At 40.8% G+C, this 15,485-nt stretch overlaps 1 protein-coding gene across 8 annotated transcripts in view; it reads left to right on the plus strand.

Annotated features, from left to right (window-relative positions):
• Positions 1-15,485, plus strand: part of MTCL1 (microtubule crosslinking factor 1) — a 185,327-nt gene that overhangs the window by 89,523 nt on the left and 80,319 nt on the right. For all 8 annotated transcript variants that reach the window (XM_043508090.1, XM_038392755.2, XM_038392756.2 and 5 more), the window contains exon 4: positions 8,705-8,764. In XM_043508090.1, coding sequence (XP_043364025.1) covers positions 8,705-8,764 — 60 coding nt within the window. The remainder of the gene's footprint in view (positions 1-8,704; positions 8,765-15,485) is intronic.

Below are 15,485 nucleotides of genomic sequence, written 5' to 3' on the forward strand. Positions count from 1 at the left end.
GTATGTGTCTTTCTTCCTTTTGCTGCTGTATCCACATCAAAGGATGTAGGATGTCCCTTGCAGGAACTCAGTTCAACTGGTCCTATCTCTGGGGTGCAGCTTGGCCGGCATTGGATTGAGCACTCATCCATACCCAGTGTTTGTAATAAAATAAATTTTAAAAGGATTTCATTCAGACACCCTTGTCAGCCTCAGCTGACCAAATCTTAACTGAAATGTTCTTCTGTAACTGGTCTTTCTGCAAGATCAGCCAGCTCCATTTCACTGTTGTTTATAGCTGCAGTCTTGTCAGTAAGTCCTTCAGAAAGCAGGTGGCTCCCTGCTGCTTTCTTCCATGCTCATGTTCCCAGACATGTCAGCCTGAATCATATGTAAATGGCCAGCCCACAAAATCACACAACAATATCAGCAACAGCAAAAGGCTTTGGGAAACAATGAATAAGGACTGATGCCATGAACTAATCTCAAGAGACCAAAAAAACAACCATCCAAAGTCCTCATTTGTGAGCATATTAGATAGCATAATGAATTGCTAGGGGAATTCAAGTCGGTTTTGATTGCTGATGTGCTTTGCTGCTTGTTTACTCTAGGGAAATTGATGGCTTTCATCCTGAACACTGGCTTGTGATGCTTGTGATGCTGATGATATTTTGGACATAGCTTACTTTGCTTGGCCATGTGGATGATTAATGGAATAGCATTTATAGGCTCCTCATAAAGAAATCATATGGGGATAAATGTAGATACATATCAGTTACATCAAGCTCCATTTTATCAAAGCTCAGTGTGGCGTCTTTTGCAGGGGCCTGCAGCAAATGGAAGGCAATTAGTATTTCAGTTCCATTAGCCATCCTCCAGATATACATTAGGATCTGCATGGAAAAAATCTCAGTACTGCCCTGTACATTCAAATGTTCATCAAGGAGCCACAGGATATAAAGTGTAGGATATTTCTAAGCCATAATTTCAGATGGGCTTCTAGCTCCTCTATTTAAAGTACAGATGAGGAACCAAAGGCCCCAAGAAGGGGTTGGAAAGCCAGGATATTATACTCTGAAATAGATATGTTGTGTTAGAAATATGGAGCCAGTACTCCTTACTGTGTGTATGGGTTATACGGGAAGTGATTATCAGGTTGCTTTCACTCATTAGCTCAAAGCGACATCTCCATTCCTCCACTTCACAAATGTTTCCAATTCATTTTTTCCCAGTAATGCGTGTGTAGAAATGTCTTATTTGCAATTGAATTGGGAGAAACAGGCCTTTTCACAAAAATATTTTAGTTGTACCATTCTCTGTTTCAGTAACTGACCAGATTGTGATTCACCCTAAAAGGGTGTGAAAGGGAGAAGAGTGGGAGGAATTTTCCTATCCTGTACCCTGTGCAAAGGCCATCTCCTGCCTCACTTCTTGCATTTCCTGGACACAGGGATTTTGCAAGTCTAGCTGGACCCTCCAAAAGAGATGCTGCTTCACCAGCCGCAAGAGATGAGCTGGCATGGCTGGGGACACTGCACGCTACTCCCTCCCAGTGAAGTTTGGTGGAACTGCTACTGGGGGCCTGCCTTTCCCTGGAGATCATGGGAGATGTCAGGAAAAATGCCACTGGGAACTCTCAATAGCATCCTCACTCTATATCCCACTATGTGGTTTGTGGCTGAAGCTATGGTACATATCAGTATCGATAACAGAGGACACTAAGATTTTCATTCATGGTGAAAAAGATTTCACAGTTGCTGTGCTAAGGCTTCTATCACATCTCTGCATATAAGCTTTTATAACCCGCTCTTCCCCCACAATTCAGGAAAAGCTTCATAAAAATGTTAATACTTAGACTGTTTTTGTATCATGTTAATCATGTAAAGATATATCCACCCATTTAGCCTCTCTTTGAAGGTAATTATATTTAGTAGCTAGCCATTGGAGTCTCTGTTCTGCACGCAGAATGTTTGTTGTTGTTTTAATAAATACCCACATTTGGTGAAGTCCATGCTTCTGTTTACACCTAAAACTCCCTTGTCTTCAAGTATTCACCATCTCTTTGTTCACATCCCTTTATAAAGTATGTTTCTCCACATTTGCTTGTGAACATTAATCTACCAACAAAAGAAATATCATTATAGAAACAAGTGTTTTATAATTATCCCACGGTGATGTAAAACATTATTCTTAAATCCATCTTGTAACTATCTGTCATACTGTGGACCTGATCTCTTCTGTCTGATGCTGGTATCAATCAGGAGTGACTCAGTTTAAATATTTGGAATTACCCTAGTGTAAAACTGTCATGAAAGAAGAATCAGCCCAATATGTTAATATTGTATTTTTCTGAAAACAAAAATATGTATAATGGATCCAGGATAGTGTCTTATTTTGTCTTGTTCATTGGTGAACACACTGGCACTTAACAAATAACAAGGGATAATAATAAATTTACCCTTTGAGATGCTAGCAAATAGCCATGGGTTTTTTTGGTGGTTTGTGTGTGTTTTTGCACAATCCCAATGAGGCCATTTCAGCTACTGGTTTGTATGAAGCAAGTATTATTTGGCCCTGATGTATGCTTTTTATGTGCTTTTTTCTACATAAAAATCCCTCTCTGCATACATTACTTTTTAATAATGCAGACAGAAATTATGATGATCCATTCTAAATCCTAGTGTCTCGGTAATAGTTTATTATGGCATGTGGAACATTATTTACACAATTTATAACCAGCACTGATAGTTGTGCATAATTCCCCACATATCACAGTGGGAAAAATTGCCCTTAGGGCCAGATTTTCAAAAGCTAGCATCCCTTTTGCAAATACAACCATTGGTATACATCAAGTAGCTACCACAGTTACATGCAAAATACAGATGTGCCAAACTCTCAAAGGCAATTCAGAGTGGTAACCATGTAAGCAGAAACTGAGGGTGTAGGAAACTGGAGAAGGAAAAAAATTCAGAAGGAGGGTTCCAAATCTTTCTATACCTCTTTCAAGTTGTCCTTTCCTCCCACTTCTCCCTTCTGGACCTGTCTGTCATTGAATCATTCTCTCCCTCCCTTTCTCACGGAGGTGTTATATAGATTCCAAGGCCAGAAGGGACCACTGTGGTCATTTAATCTGATCTCCTGTATAACACAGGACATAGAACTTCCCCAAAATAATTCCTGGATCAGATTTCTTAGAAAAACATCCAATCTTGATTTTAAATTACCCTCCCTGTCAAAAATGTACACTTTATTTCCTGGCTCAATTTGTCTAGCTTCAACTTCCAGTGATTGGATCATGTTATACCTTTCCCTTCTAGATCAAAGAGCCCATTAGCAAATATAAGTTCCCCGTGTAAGTATTTATAGATGGTAATCCATAACCTTCTTTTTGTTAAACTAAATAGATTGAGCTCCTTGAGTCATCAGTATACGGCAGGGTTTCTAATCCTTTAATCATTCTTGTGGTTCTTCTCTGAACCCTCTCCAATTTATCAACATCCTTCTTGAGTAGTGGGCACTGCTATTCTAACAGCAGTCACACGAGTGCCAAATACAGAGGTAAAATAACCTTTCTACTCCTACTTGAGATTTCCCTGTTTACGCATCCCAGGATCTTATTAGCTCTTTTGGCCACAGCATCTCACTGGGAGCTCTTGATCAGTTGATTATCCAACCTGACCCTCAGATCTTTTTCAGTGTCACTGCTTCCTAGGCTTGAGTTCCCCATCCCTTAAATATGGCCTAGATTCTTTGCTCTTAGGTGTGTACATTTATATTTAGCTGTATTCAAATGTGTCTTGTTTGCTTGTGCCCAGTTTACCAGGCAATCCAGATTGTTCTATATCAGTGACCTGTCTTCTCCATTATTTACCACTCCCCCAATTTTTATGTTATCTGCAAACTCTCCTTAGGTTTCCAGTCACAATTCCCCACTTTGGGGTTTCTCACCTTTCCCTGAGTGTTCTGCTTTTTGGGTACATCCTTTTTCCACCTCCCTTCCATTGCCCCTCTCACCCTTTCTTCACAGGACCCATCTTCTGTGTCCTTGTCTTTGTCTCTTCATCCCTTGCTTGGCAGCTTCTGTCCTTCCACTCTATTCACGTATAGGGGAAAGCATCTGTCAGTTCTTCTTCACAGGCTCCTTCTGCTTCCCCTTATCTGCAGCTGCCCTCATGTCTCCAGCACTCCTCCTTCTACTCTATGATTACTGGCGGGTTAAAAGGGGGTTAACTATGGCTGGTGGAGCTGAGTAGGGCATGGATCCTCTTTGCTCTCTGTGTACTCCCTGCTTGTGCTGTTTCACTCTGCAGAGGCAACTACACCTCAGGCTCCTTGGTGTGGGATGCAATGAAGGCAAGGGTTCTGTCGGTCACTCCTACTGCTATTCTGCCAGCCCATCCTCTGTTGAGGAAATAAAGACTGATGGGAGGTAACACCTCCTATTGGCTGCTCATGGTAACTGGCTACAGCCATTGCATCCATGCACATTTATTATAAGCTTCTAAAAATGTCATGGAACATGTTAACAGCAATTCTCCTTATCAGAGAGCACTCCTGAGGCTTCCTGTTCTAGTGAAATGTCCACTCTCTCTCAAGTAGCCCCCTATCTTCAGAGACAACTTTTGTTGACCTTGTCTACTAAAGGTGGTCTTTAAATACATGGCTGGTTTCCTGGGTATGGAAGCATAGCAATATGTGAATAGGTCTCCTTGCATAAGTTAAAATTACCTCCCCACTCCCATTTCCTGCACACCATTTAGAAGTGCTTCTTTCCTACACTCCTTTAACTTTATTCACTCAAATAGTGCTTCCTAATGCATGTGTCAGGGTTCCCTCCCCACTCTGAACTCTAGGGTACAGATGTGGGGATCCACATGAAAGACCCCCTAATCTTATTTCTACAGCTTAGGTTAAAAACTCCCCAGGCACAAATTCTCCGTTGTACCTTGGGTTTAAGTAACGCTGCCACCACCCAGCGATTTAACAAAGAACCAGAGAAAAGGACCACTTGGAGTTCCTCTTCCCCCAGCAATCCCCCCAAGCCCTTACACCCCCTTTCCTGGGGAAGCTCAAGAATAATATCCTAACCAATTGGTTACAAAATGATCAAAGACCCAAACCCCTGGGTCTTGGAACAATGGAAAAATCAGTCAGGTTCTTAAAGAAAGATTTTATTAAAAAAAGAGAGAGGTAAAAATCATCTCTGTAAAATCAGGATGGAAAATACTTTACAGGATATTCAAATTCAAACACAGAGGATTCCCCTCTGGGCAAATCCTTAAAGTTACAGAAAACGGGAATAAACCTCCCTCTTAGCACAGGGAAAATTCACAAGAAAAACAAAAGATAAACTAATCCGCCTTGCCTGGCTTACCTATACTGATTGCAATATTGGAGACTTGGATTAGGATGGGTTGGAGAAGATGGATTTCTGTCTGGCCCCTCTCATTCCCAAGAGAGAACATGCACACAAACAAAGAGCACAAAAAAAACCTTCCCTGCCCCCCTCAAGATTTAAAAGTGTCTTCTTTCCCCATTGGTCCTGTTGGTCAGGGGCCAACCAGGCTATTTGAGCTTCTTAAGCCCTTACAGGTAAGGAGGAATTCTAGGCTACCCTTAGCTGTATGTTTATGACAGCATGCTACCAACTTCTTCTGTTTAAAATAGTTCACACCACCCTTAGTCCCAGTTAGAGGGCCTGGTGGGGGGGGGCAGAAAATCCCAAGCAATTCTCTCTCTCCCCCCTTCTTTCACCTTTTTATCTAAGACGACAAAACCAGCCCTTTGACTTTGTGGGGGAGATCCTGACCTGAGAATTTGATCAGCCATGTTTGTGGGAACATGTGGTAAGGATTTTACCTTGAACCAAGTCTAGCTTGTTAAATTTTCGCTTCTAAAAATAATTTTATCCTTATTTCTCTTGTAACCATTTCTGACTTTAATACCTGATCCTTGAATTCACTCAAAACCCTATCTTCTTTTGTTTGTTTTATTTTTTAATCTGAACCAATCCATTGCTGTGTTTAAACTTGAATTGTTTGATAAAGTAGTAGACTGTTGAATATTGACCCTTTACAGGGGCAATGGACCTGTAATATCTGATCTGTCCAGGAAAGGGATGGACAGTGCAGAACATGTGTTTGGGGGAAAATTCGGGACTGGGAGTTTGTTCAGGTCATCCTGCAAGTAGTAAGCAAGACAGGTGGAAGTCAGAGTGTGGGTGGTGTCTTGCTGACAGGCTGCTGGAGTCAGAGCTGCAGCTGTACACACACACTCAGGGTGTGACCTGTTGGCTGTTTGTGAGCAGCCCAGGTTGGGAGCTACAACAGCAAAGCATTGTGAGACGCCCAAGGTTGCAGGACAAACAGTGACACAATATCTTATTGGTCTGGATTGCCTCCCAGAATGCGACAATAGCCTAAGAGTGGGGAGACAAATGGAGGCATGGAGAGGTGAAGTGACTGGCATAAGGTCACACAACAGGATGGTGGTCACAATCTACTGAGTCACATCTCCTGAGTCCTAGGTGAGAGCCCCACTCACTGGACCACATTGCCTCTCCAGCTATTGACTTCATCCAGACGTAGATGTGTTTCCTGAATAAGATGGTGTTTGAGGGTGAGGGAAAAGGCATTGTTATCCTGGATGGACATCTGAAAAGTTTTCAGATAATAATTTTGATATTTTAAAATATTTTTGTAAAATATATTTGTTTGCAGAGGACCTTTCATCCTAGCATGACTTCATGTTAGCTATAGGGAATCATTGCATTAAGCTGGAAAGCAGAAAATTTCCTTAACATCTAAAAATATAAATTGTAGAATATCTTGTATATACGGTAGCGTATGAGAAGGTTTTAGATAGTTTTGCTGTTTATAGCACACAAGGGATTTGGTTTAGGAGTGCATTAATTATAATCTATAGTAGTTTAATAGCTAAAATAACCCCAGTTCAGTATCCAGGGACCAAACGGCCATGGATAGCTTTTATTTGGATTCCCACATTTTGTGTGTTCTTAGTTAGAGTTTGGAATGTGTTGCCTACCAGCTGATAGCTAGACACTAGAGTGGATTTACCTATTTACTAGAGTTCCTCCCTCCTCTCCTATCCCATGACTGGAGCACATTACTGCAGTGGAGAAGCAAACCCAAAGACCTGTTCTTACTGAACTAACTGAACACCGTTATAAATCTGGAGTAACTCTATTGAAGCTTAGAGCGTAACACTGGATTTATCCCCTATAGTTCAGAGCAGAATTTGACTGAATGGAGGTTTTGCCATTGACTTTAAATGCACCAGGATTGGGCTCCAAGGCAGTCATAATCTATAGGCAGCAATTCTGCCAAGTGTCCCAAAAGGAAGCAATGCCCCGAGCAAGCCGGTAGGAACAATGTTGTGCTTGTGTCAGCTGGAAATTGTTCTTGGAGTACAAAAATAAATGAAAGTTGTCCTGATAAAATCCTCCTGTGTAGAGAAGCTGCTGTGCTTTTAGATTTATGATTAGGGAGTATCATGCTCCTTTTCAGGCTCATTTGAAGGCTATTTAATTTTATTGAACAAAAATAAATCTTTTCTGTCAAGTACTGTCTCTATGAAATTCTGCCACTTTCCTCCTTAAAGTGGTCATCATGCAACAGATTTTCTTTTAACACAAACATGGAGCAAGCCATTAAAGGCAGTAGTAGAGGGAAATAGCCTAAAGTAGCTAGATTTGGGAGATGGAAGGAGTCTGAAAGATCAGCCATGGACTGATGAGAAGGGTGGGTGAGGAGGGTGCTTCTTCTTGGAATGTTATAAGTGGTTGGAATACATGAAGCAAGATGGTCAGTTTTGAATCCAGGCTATTCTGTAGTTTTATAGCCTGTCAGCCTCTTTGCCTAATAATGGATATTATCATTTCTCTTCCAAACTTTAAGCTACAGAAGCCAAATTCCAGCTTCATGTAAGTGGATGCCATTCACTTACACCCCTTGACTTTAGCTCTAAAATAGAAAATTCAGATAAAGAAACAGAACTGATGACTTTGACACCTGCTGTAAACATATAAGAAAAAGCTATTCCTTTTCCTTTGGATGGCTGAAGACTGTTGAAACTTGAAACAGTGGTAATTGTTTCATTTCTGGGGGTCCTAGGTTTAAAAGCAATTGCCTGTGAAATGACATTCAAAAATGTATAAAGCCGTAATGTTTTTATCTAACTTGCAAAATAAACTCAGTACACAAGTAAGGCAGCTATTAGGCTGCCTTTAATCAAGCAGTTCTATATATGTGACAGACAAGGATTAAGCTCGTTGCATTATGCTGTGTTGCTTACACATATGTAATCATCCCTTTTCGTACACTACTTTTCTGCACTGTTTCCAAAATATGTTTCATATCCATTTTGAGTAACATTCTTGGATTTCTCCCAGATCTATCAAATATAAATCACTTCTGCAGAAAGCAGGTTTTGCCACAAGCTGGCGGGGAGGAGGGGGAATAGACTTCCTTCCTTGGTGAACTTTTAACTACTGCAATTGCATTTTACTGTAAATGGCTTTGAGTAGCAAAAGCTAATAGAAAAGAGTCTGATTTTCTTTTTTAAATAACGAGTAGGAAAATAAGTCCCTGATTGCACTGAAGAATGTTCTCACTGTGTCAGTTTTATGAAGGTGATGGTCTCTGCTAAACTGCAGGGGTTTGGGTGCAACTAGTTAATAATCAGGAATTGCTTGTATCTGTTTCAGAGCTCATTGAAGAGAAGAGGCAGCCGAGAAATGCACAAAGAAAAGAAGACGTTCACACAGGTACCATTTTCAAGAATGTGTGATGATTTTCATAGTCATGTAACAATTAAATGGGGAAAACTCAAAGTCTCTCTTTACTGGGTGTTGACAGAACCACCAAAAATGTCAAACAGACCTGATTAGACTTAAATCCACTGAGACATTTCAGATAATTTATAAGCAATTTAGGACGTGAATTTGATTTTTAAACTATGCAGCTCTTCAGTTTTATTCTCATCTCTGGTATCTAGACTCAGGCTAACGGTTTTCTTCAGGAAAAGAAAATCACCTTGCCTCATAAAGTGATTGGATCATAGCTCAGGGACTAACTAAATTTATACAAGGTGCCAAAGTTTTTGTGATAATGAGCATCGTGGCACCAGATGGAGTTCACACACTGAAACAACACCTAATGGGTTCTGGTGTTAGAGCCCAAGGTTTGGTTTCTCATGTGAGGTGAAAAGCATGTGAATTTAAAAATATTTGCTTCCTCTAGCTCAGTTAAAATAAGGAGGCTGTGCGATCCGCCCTCCACACTAGAACGCTGATTTTATTGAATTTCCATAGGTTGATTCTCCGCAGGAAAGCAGTCGGCCCGGATTCCTTTCCTTTTTGTGCTGACTGCAGTGGTTGAAGTCTTTTCTAGTCTCCATTCCATTAGCTATTTAATAACGCTGAGATGGGGGTAGGGTTTCAGATCACTGTGAAGAGGAGTCAATAGCAGCATCACAGCTCTGTTGGAGAAAGAGAGATTGTACCTCCGGTTTTTCTCTCCACTTCCCCTCTGCCCCCATCTGCAAACTGAGTATATTGATGTGATTTCATCTTTACAGGGTTTTTTTCTAAGTTGGTGGAATCTTAACATCCATTGATTTGTAATAATAATAATAATTAATAATACACTTAGCACTTTATGTCCTCACCAGCCCCTGCTGCATGGGTAAGATGGGGGAAGGGAGATTACTGCACCAGTGGTATCTGGAAGCACCCAACCTGCAGAGGACACGGGCAGACAGAATGCCGCCTCTGGGGAGCAAACGTAGGAATTCATCGGAAGCAGCCTTTGAAAGGGTGTAATGTACTCTCCTCCCAAAATGCCGGCTGATGAGCAGACACAACTGGTAACTCTCACTGGTGGGGTGGGGGCAAAATTTAAAGGTCAGGGGGCACATGATCGCTCTATATGTTGTCTGTGGCCCCTCTCCCACTCCCCCTGCAGCTCCCACACCTGCTCCAAGCTGGCACCACCGTGCCTCCACTCCCTTCACACTTACTCTCCCATCGCCTCCCCACTACAGGCTCGGTGCAGACTGGATCAGGCTCCAGACACCTACTGCCAAGCAGATAACTGCAGCTGCAGGTGAGGAAGGGATGGGACTCAGAGGGCTTTGCAGCGTCTCTTCTAGCAGAGCTGCGCTGTCAGCCCCATCTCTCTTCCCTGCTCCGGGCGTCTCTTAGTGGAGCTCAGTGGGAGCACTAGGTACTGGTGCCTTTCCCAGGCACAACCCCCTGTGCTGTGCTCAGCCCGATTCCCAACCTGGCAGAAATCTGGGAGTGGGGAGCACATGACTCCGTGTGCCCCCCTGCAGCATCATCTGTGATGAGGATGATTGTTTAAATGATCAGCTATTTGGGGTCGGGGGGTTTTTTTTACCTGTCTGTAAAGCATCTGGCAAACTCTTGGGTTTATATAAATGATTATAAGCGAGGGCTTGGTCATGCCCACTTTGGGTTGTCTGGTGCTGCTGGCAGCACAAATGTTCTTTTTCCATGCGCTCAGGGAAAGCAAGAAGGTTCACAAACAGAGGATTCCTTATGCTCCCATCCCCAGCAATACCCCAAGAATAGTCAGAATTTGGTCCTATGCCTTTATAAAGAGCTTTACAAATATTTACTAACTCACTCTCACATCATGTTGGTGTGGGATAGGTAAGAAAATATTATAATCCCCACATTGTAGTCACAGAGAGGTTAAAGCCCAGATCCTCAAAGGTATCCTCATTGAAATAAGTGGGAGTTAGTTGCCTAAATACCTTTTGAGAGTCTGGACCTAAGTGACTTGTCCAAGACCACAAAGTGACTCTTTACGTCTCATATCCACTCTTTCCTGGACTGGTTTTACAAGCAAAGGTGACCACAAATTTAGATTCTAATAATAGATTCATACTATCTGTGCACTTAAATATTCAGAGACTACATCAGGACCAATTTCTCACCTACTGTGTATTCACAGTGGGAAAATATGCAGAACTGTTCCATCCTCCGCAGTGCAGACCCAGTAAATACCCTGTAAAATTATTTTTGCCTTGAAATAAAGGGAAAACAAAACAGAAGTCTTTTAGTTGTACTTCTCTACCATTAAGTGTATTGAAGAAAAAAAAGTTTCTATGCAGCAGAGCTACAGAATGGAGCTACTTGGTAAATGCCAGGCAGCAGTCAAAACACAAAGGAACAGCACAAGGTAGGAGGATTGGCACTCAGCCAGCTGCTTGGGTACTGTAGCAACGGTACCTTGTCATCAGATTTCCAATGCAATAAATGCTTAACCATCTTCTGCCTGGAAATACCTTTAAGCAGGTGGTGGTGGTGAGGAGATGGTAGTTTGTCTCTTTTTCTCTTTGTGTCTTCTTGCCAGAAAAAGAAATACCATACTTTTGAACAGATCCTCAATCTCATGACAGAATTTACACCAATGGTGGGCAACCTGCGGCCCATCAGGGTAATCTGCTGGCGGGCCACGAGACAGTTTGTTTACATTGACCCTCTGCAAGCACAGCTGCCCACAGCTCCCAGTGGCCATGGTTCGCCATTCCCAGCCAATGGGAGCTGCGGGCGGCCGTGCCTGTGGATGGTCGATGTAAACAAACAATCTCGCGGCCTGCCAACATATTACCCTGACAGGCTGCGGGCGGGCCACAGGTTGCCCACCACTGATTTACGCTGCATAACTAATTTTTGTTTTATCCTCACCTTTTCCTTTGTATATCTTCATGTTCTATGTTGGCCTAATTTAGATTGCATACTCTTTGGGGCACGGTCCATCTTTGTTTCCAAATCTCCCTGAAGTTCCCTGCAAAGTTATGCTACAGTATGCTAATATTCATGATCAATAATCAGTTCACAAGGATCCTTGATGGTCTCTTAAAGTCAGTGCCTAGCACTGTTAGCATTACGACACTTCTGTATTATCACTGGCTCTGCTTTTCCTATTAAATCTGGCATACATGCAATATTTAGGAAAGTTTCTGCATGCCAGATGTGAGATATAACCAGACTGTGTCATAGCCCTGCTTTTAACTGCTATGATTTCAACCTCTTGTTCCTCGAGAATGTCACAAACGCTATTCCTCCCCTTCTTGTCTCTTTAATGGTTTAAATAATGTTATTTTCAGCTTAATCCCCCTGATTTATTCATTTCCTTAATTTTCCATATTTTTTAAACCTGTGTTGTCAGCATGGTTGTCCTACATACTACTACTTTAAAATTGACTTCAGCTGGTCAAGAAATCATTGATATTTCTTGTACACAAAGCTTCTGAAGGGACATGTACATGAAAGTTGGAATCTTATACTTCTGTCATGCATAGACATTATTGACAAATCTGTTCTGAGCATTGTATCTCCTTGGAAAAGCTCTTGAAGGATTGGGATTTTCTGTTAGCATGCATGTGAACTAGGGAAATAGCTATGTCACCTTTCCAAATGGAATCCATATTTGGTAGTTGGGATTAACATCCAGCAATTCTGTTGTCTTATATCTGTCTTTTTTCCCCATGATTTTAAATGGAAACCACTTTTATTTTTTTCGTTCTGCTTTGTCAGTTGTGAAAAAGATTGTTAGACGTACTTAAAAAGGATGAATTCAAACTGGAGCAGGTACAGAGAAGAGCTACTAGGATGATCCGAGGAATGGAAAACTTGTCTTATAAAAGGAGATTTAAGGAGCTTGGCTTGTTTAGCCTAACTAAAAGAAGGTTGAGGGGAGATATGATTGCTCTCTATAAATATATCAGAGGGATAAATACAGGAGAGGGAGAGGAATTATTTAAGCTCAGCACCAATGTGGACATAAGAACAAATGGGTATAAACTGGCCACCAGGAAGTTTAGACTTGAAATTAGACGAAGATTTCTAACCATCAGAGGAGTGAAGTTTTGGAATAACCTTCCAAGGGAAGCAGTGGGGGCAAAAGATCTATCTGGCTTTAACATTCTACTCGATAAGTTTATGGAGGAGATGGTATGATGGGATAATGTGATTTTGGTAATTAATTGATCTTTAAATATTCAGGGTAAATAGGACTAATCCCCTGAGATGGGATATTAGATGGATGGGATCTGAGTTACCCAGGAAAGAATTTTCTGTAGTATCTGGCTGGTGAATCTTGCCCATATGCTCAGGGTTTAGCTGATCGCCATATTTGGGGTCGGGAAGGAATTTTCCTCCAGGGCAGATTGGAGAGGCCCTGGAGGTTTTTCGCCTTCCTCTGTAGCATGGGGCACGGGTCACTTGAGGGAGGCTTCTCTGCTCCTTGAACTCTTTAAACCACGATTTGAGGACTTCAATAGCTCAGACATAGGTGAGGTTTTTCGTAGGAGTGGGTGGGTGAGATTCTGTGGCCTGCGCTGTGCAGGAGGTCGGACTAGATGATCAGAATGGTCCCTTCTGACCTTAGTATTTATGAATCTATGTACTATTATCTATCATACTTTAACACTTTAGTCAAAAGACTAATAATATTATAAGAATAATAACCAATCGTGCTTTTCTGTTGTTAAAACAACACTTAACTGTGGAAGTATTCAACTTGCGTTGAGCAATGAAGTTGGACACAAGCATTAAGGGCCTGACCCAAAATCTGTTGAAGTCAATGAGAATTTTTCTTTTTTTTTTTTCTTTTTTTAAAGCAGACACGTTCATCTTGTATTGCCTCAAGAATGGCTAGGTGACTATTGTTTATAGGCTTGAAATCCAGTGCAAATTAAGTCTGAAATTCTCCTTGACTTTAATGGGAGCAGGATCAAGCCTGTACAGTTAACACCAATGAAAAAGATATGTGTGATGTCTGTTGCTTTATAGTATGTATGAATGAAGTTATCGACAAAAAGGAAGATACAAGAACCTGGGTAATTACACAGGAATTTCCAGAAAAACATATAGATTGCTGGGCTTGGCAGCCAAAGAAAGCAGACAAATAAGATGAATTCTATTGGATTTCAAAGAAAGCATAAAGGGAATTTCATATGGGAGCATTTATGGCTGTTTTTTTAAAAAAAAAAAAAGTGGGACTGGTCTATATTTTATTTTATATGTTCTCAAGAATACAAATAACCGTTCTTAATTTCCTTACAGATGAATCCAGCACTGATCTAGATATAACTGTTCTTAAAAGTAAAGTCTATAATGGTGGTAATAAACTTATTGTCAGAACAAAAAAGAAAAACAATGCATTCTTTAGAGGACAAAATCCCATTCAGCAGCACCAAATAAAGATGTTTTACTCTTAAAGCCAGATTTAGCCAAATCAAGCAAAACCTTCCAGGAATTCCATGGGAGCTGCATGAACTTTTGTCATGGCTGAATTTGGTACTTAATTTCCAACATCTAATTGCTAGTGAAAGATGCAAGCAACTTGCAAACGTATGTGACTTCACAATCGAAGCTCTTTGTGCGTGTGCTTGTGTGTAAGAATGCAAATATATTAATACAGATAAGGAATCTATCATAAACACTCTCATTATAATTGTTAGTAGTTTATACCTTCTTGAATGTATTTATAAAAAATCAAAGTATTGGTGCCAGAACAATTATGACTACTGTCTTAACCAATCAGCTCATTTGTATTTGTTTTGATCTGTTTGATTCTGATATTCCTGCTCATCACTGAGTTGACTGGCAGCTTTGATTTTTTGGAGGTGTATGAGACATTTGTTTACCTATTTCATGTTATTACTTAGCCAGTTAACAACTTCCTTACTATTTTTTAAAAACATATTCTGCTCCCAGGGAAGCCAGTGCCAAAACTCCCACTGACTTCAGTGGAGCAGAACTGGGCCATAGTTGCCCAATTTACTCTATCTGTTATAATTGAAATTAAATAATTAGTGTATATTTGAACAGAGGTAGTGATAGATTATTGTAAGTAATCTAACAGATGTTGATGATGATGTAATGATGTGTACTTTAGGAATTAAACTCCCCCAGGCAGATTGAATAGTCTTAATTAGTCTTGTACCAAATTTTTATCTAAATTGGGTGAAAAATTAAAATTGGCATTTCTTCTTCTGACTTTTGTTTCACTTACTGCGTGTTGTAACAAAATCGTACTTGTAAATTGTAACATAGTGGTGCCAAAACTGAAATGGAGGGTCCATAGCTTATTGTACATGTGTCCTCGTGGCCCTCCCCGCAACACTGACAAAACCTACAACCTCAAGAGATTATCTTTCAAAGACTGCCTTCCATAATTGTACTGTTGCTGGCAAATGTGTCTCTTCTGAGACCAAATGCCTACATCTCCATGACAAATAATAAAAGTGAATCATGCAAGAGAATAGTTCATCTTAAAATGTACTTAATCTTGCCTCTTATTTCTGTGTAATACACACTGGAGTTGTAATTTAAAAATATCCCCAAAACAAAATCTCTTATTTAAGAGACTGTGCTTGCTTTAAAGTGAGGGTTTTTTAATGGGCTAGGTTTGGATTTTACAGAGGGTTAGTGCTAGGGTGACTGTATTTCC

This window comes from Dermochelys coriacea, chromosome 2 (assembly GCF_009764565.3).
Source record: "Dermochelys coriacea isolate rDerCor1 chromosome 2, rDerCor1.pri.v4, whole genome shotgun sequence".
Taxonomy (NCBI): domain Eukaryota; kingdom Metazoa; phylum Chordata; order Testudines; family Dermochelyidae; genus Dermochelys; species Dermochelys coriacea.